Source organism: Morone saxatilis, unplaced genomic scaffold (genome assembly GCF_004916995.1).
Source record: "Morone saxatilis isolate NCDOM2014 unplaced genomic scaffold, NCSU_SB_2.0 Contig7, whole genome shotgun sequence".
NCBI classification, from domain to species: Eukaryota; Metazoa; Chordata; class Actinopteri; family Moronidae; genus Morone; species Morone saxatilis.
In genome coordinates this window covers 2,932,908-2,936,170 of record NW_023340246.1, presented here as the reverse complement: position 1 = coordinate 2,936,170, position 3,263 = coordinate 2,932,908, and the positions used below count along the sequence as shown (strand labels likewise).

General features: G+C 38.7%; 1 protein-coding gene across 2 annotated transcripts in view; it reads left to right on the top strand.

Annotated features, from left to right (window-relative positions):
• Positions 1 to 3,263, top strand: part of katna1 (katanin p60 (ATPase containing) subunit A 1) — an 8,960-nt gene that overhangs the window by 3,430 nt on the left and 2,267 nt on the right. For both annotated transcript variants that reach the window (XM_035678491.1, XM_035678492.1), the window contains exons 4-9: positions 778 to 982; positions 1,212 to 1,327; positions 1,551 to 1,656; positions 1,744 to 1,902; positions 2,658 to 2,784; positions 2,975 to 3,109. In XM_035678491.1, the coding sequence (XP_035534384.1) occupies positions 778 to 982; positions 1,212 to 1,327; positions 1,551 to 1,656; positions 1,744 to 1,902; positions 2,658 to 2,784; positions 2,975 to 3,109 (848 nt within the window). The remainder of the gene's footprint in view (positions 1 to 777; positions 983 to 1,211; positions 1,328 to 1,550; positions 1,657 to 1,743; positions 1,903 to 2,657; positions 2,785 to 2,974; positions 3,110 to 3,263) is intronic.

Here is a 3,263-nt window from a genome sequence, read left to right as displayed (position 1 = left end):
AACAAAGGTCTAGTGTTTATAGACATTTTAATACAGAAATATTACCTATTATATCTTTAAGTCAGTTTTCTTTTTTCTCTTTTATAACAATTTTGATACTGTTGAAACACTGGTTAGCTCTAGTTAACTTGTCACCTTTGCAGTGCACAGATTTGTGATTGGGGGTTGTATAAGCTATTTGTCTGCGAACAATAGCCCTGATGTAGTCATATGATTGAGATTAGTAAACTTGAATCCCTGATGTGAGCCTGTTTTGTTCATGCTCTGCCCTCTAGAAAGGTGGCCTGTAAACTTCACACTGCCTTTTGTTTTGTTAGTTTTTTTTCTCCACTTATAAGTCTAGTTTTGTTAATTCACTTGATGAGCCTTTTCACATATACTGTAGTACTATGTGTGGCCTCCAGAGGATTTCTAAGAATTTATTGATGATATATTTGACAGACACAGGATATGCATACACACGTCAAGTAATTTATTCAGTAATTTATTGTGATTTAATATATAGCTTATATATTTGTCATATAGTACATGTCCACAGGGGTGTTTTTCAACAGGGTGCCCTTGAAACGCATAGACTATGAATTGAAAACGTTCAAATGACTGGTCCTGTGGACACATACCAATAGTATCCTAATACCGTCCAAATCTAATTACCTCAGTTATTAGTGCTCTGGCATGAATAAAACCACAACTAAACAGAAAATATGAGTCCATTGTTTGAAATGATAAAAAGTTGTGAAAGTTGTTAATAGTTCCATCCCCCTCTTCTACTTTCAGACATTCTCCTTGTCCCGTCAGACGGCCCTCTAACCAGTATAAAGACAGCAAACCTACCAACAACCGCCTGAGCGTGGCTGTGAGGGCCCAGCAGAGGCAATCGCCTCGTGGGGCCAACGGGGACAGAAGCAAACCCTCCAAGGGCAAAGAAAAGAAAGAGTCAAAAGAGGTGAAGGAGGCTGCTGGCAAAGCAAAGGATGATAAGGTGAACAACATGTTAGTGAATTAAACACACCACCTTCTTCATAATATTACATAACATATATTCAAACACAACTATTTGCATTGTTGACTGAACAGTATCCACATGCTGCTTGTTTACCTACAGCCACGCTGAGCCTGTAATTCCAGTTTTTTGTCTGGGAGAAACCAGACCACATGGGTTTCATTCAGGGAATAGGGAAGAGTAATAGTGTCTTGTGTCTGCCTTCCAGAACAAAGCAGATGTCCAGGAGAAAGAAGTGAAAAGATTTGATGGGACAGGATATGACAAAGACCTTGTGGAAGCTCTGGAGAGAGATATTATATCTCAGAATCCAAATGTTAAATGGTACGTGTTCATCACAGCTTGAAAACTTGTGAAGAATCTTTGGTCTCATTTTGGTTAATGTACGTTGCTGTCTTAGTTTTTGTGGTAACCTAGGCTACATACTGTGTTTCCCAGAAGTAAAAACAAGCCAGTTTCCAAAGATGGTGGATCGTCTTTTTTTTTTTTTTTTTTCAGCCTTCCTGAGGACTGCCAAGTGTAATCTCTGTCTGTCCTGTTTCTTTAGGGACAACATTGCAGACTTGGAAGATGCAAAAAAACTACTTAAAGAAGCGGTCGTGTTGCCAATGTGGATGCCAGCATTTTTCAAAGGCATACGGAGACCATGGAAGGTGCTGATTTAAAGAAATTTTTGTTTTATATGTTTTGTAAAATGTATTGTTTGTATCAATGCACAGAATTTTTTTTTAATACTTTAGGGAGTGCTTATGGTGGGACCTCCAGGCACGGGGAAAACACTTTTGGCCAAAGCAGTTGCTACCGAGTGCAGAACCACATTCTTCAATGTCTCCTCATCTACTCTAACCTCCAAGTACAGAGGGGAGTCTGAGAAGCTAGTTCGCCTTCTCTTTGAAATGGTAAGACTTTAAATATGTGATTGAATCTCGCCCCTGATATTTTCATATCATGAGTGAATTGAAATGATACTGAAAAGTGAGAGGGATACTCATATTGCTTAACCCTCCAAGAACTAAGCATTTTTAGCTTTTGGCTGTTTTGGTTTTTCTTGCTTGCATATATATTATCTATATTTAGCCTCTCAGCTCTAATCAACCCCCCCATATATAACATCATAGTCAAGTCAAGTGTATATTACCTGCTTAGCATGAAATGGTAAGCAAGTGGATGGTAAACAAAGGAACACATCTAGAAAGCTGATTTGATATTCAGATGTTTTTCTCTGGAGTTAGTGGACAGGGGAGTAAGAGCAGAGTGAAATATTGGAATTAATTTTGTTAGGTAACCAATTTGATGCCCATGTTGTTTTATGTCTCAGCCATAACTTTACAAGTTGATAGTATGTCCAGTCTGTTTATCTGTGAATCATGCCCTCTAGTGGGCAGAAATCAGTCAATACAGCTGGAAATGTGGATGTGAATTTCTTGATCGTGATTGGTATAGAATTAATTGTGCAGACCTAATCTACTTTTTTAACTACATACACATTTATTTAGATTTATGTTATTTTTGTAAATATTTAGCAGTGTTCCTGATAAAGTTACTGTACCTTTTTTTTTTTTTTATAAATACAACTACCTTAGAATTACAAACTGTTGAGAAGAGCAAAGAAGTTGAGGTTTTTGTGGGACTCATTGCGTGTGCTCTTGTACAGGCACGTTTTTACGCTCCAACTACGATCTTCATTGATGAAATTGACTCCATGTGCAGCCGCAGAGGGACTTCAGAGGAACATGAGGCCAGTCGGAGAGTCAAGGCGGAGCTACTGGTGCAGATGGATGGTATAATGTTTATGAGATGTTCTTGTATGCTGACAAAAACACAGTTGTATTTACCAAGTCTTATATTTGCTCTTTGTTTTCTGTTGAACCACTTTATCAATCTTAACAAGCCAACATTAGTTTTCAGCACCATTTCCTATTATTCTGAATTTTAGAAGTGGCTTTTTCCATTATTGTGGCATTTGTGTAGGTGTCGGTGGAGCATCAGAAAACGATGACCCATCCAAGATGGTGATGGTGCTGGCTGCTACCAACTTCCCATGGGACATCGATGAGGCCCTGAGAAGACGGCTGGAGAAGAGGATCTACATCCCTCTGCCTTCAAGTACAGTAATTTCTTTGCTGCTTGACAGTGTAGACTACATACGTAAGTCTCATGAAACATTGGATTTATTGAAAGTGATCGACTGACCTGTGAGCTTTAACTGTTCAACAACTAGAAAACGTGATGGGCCGTGTAAGATAGGTGTTGCCAGAGT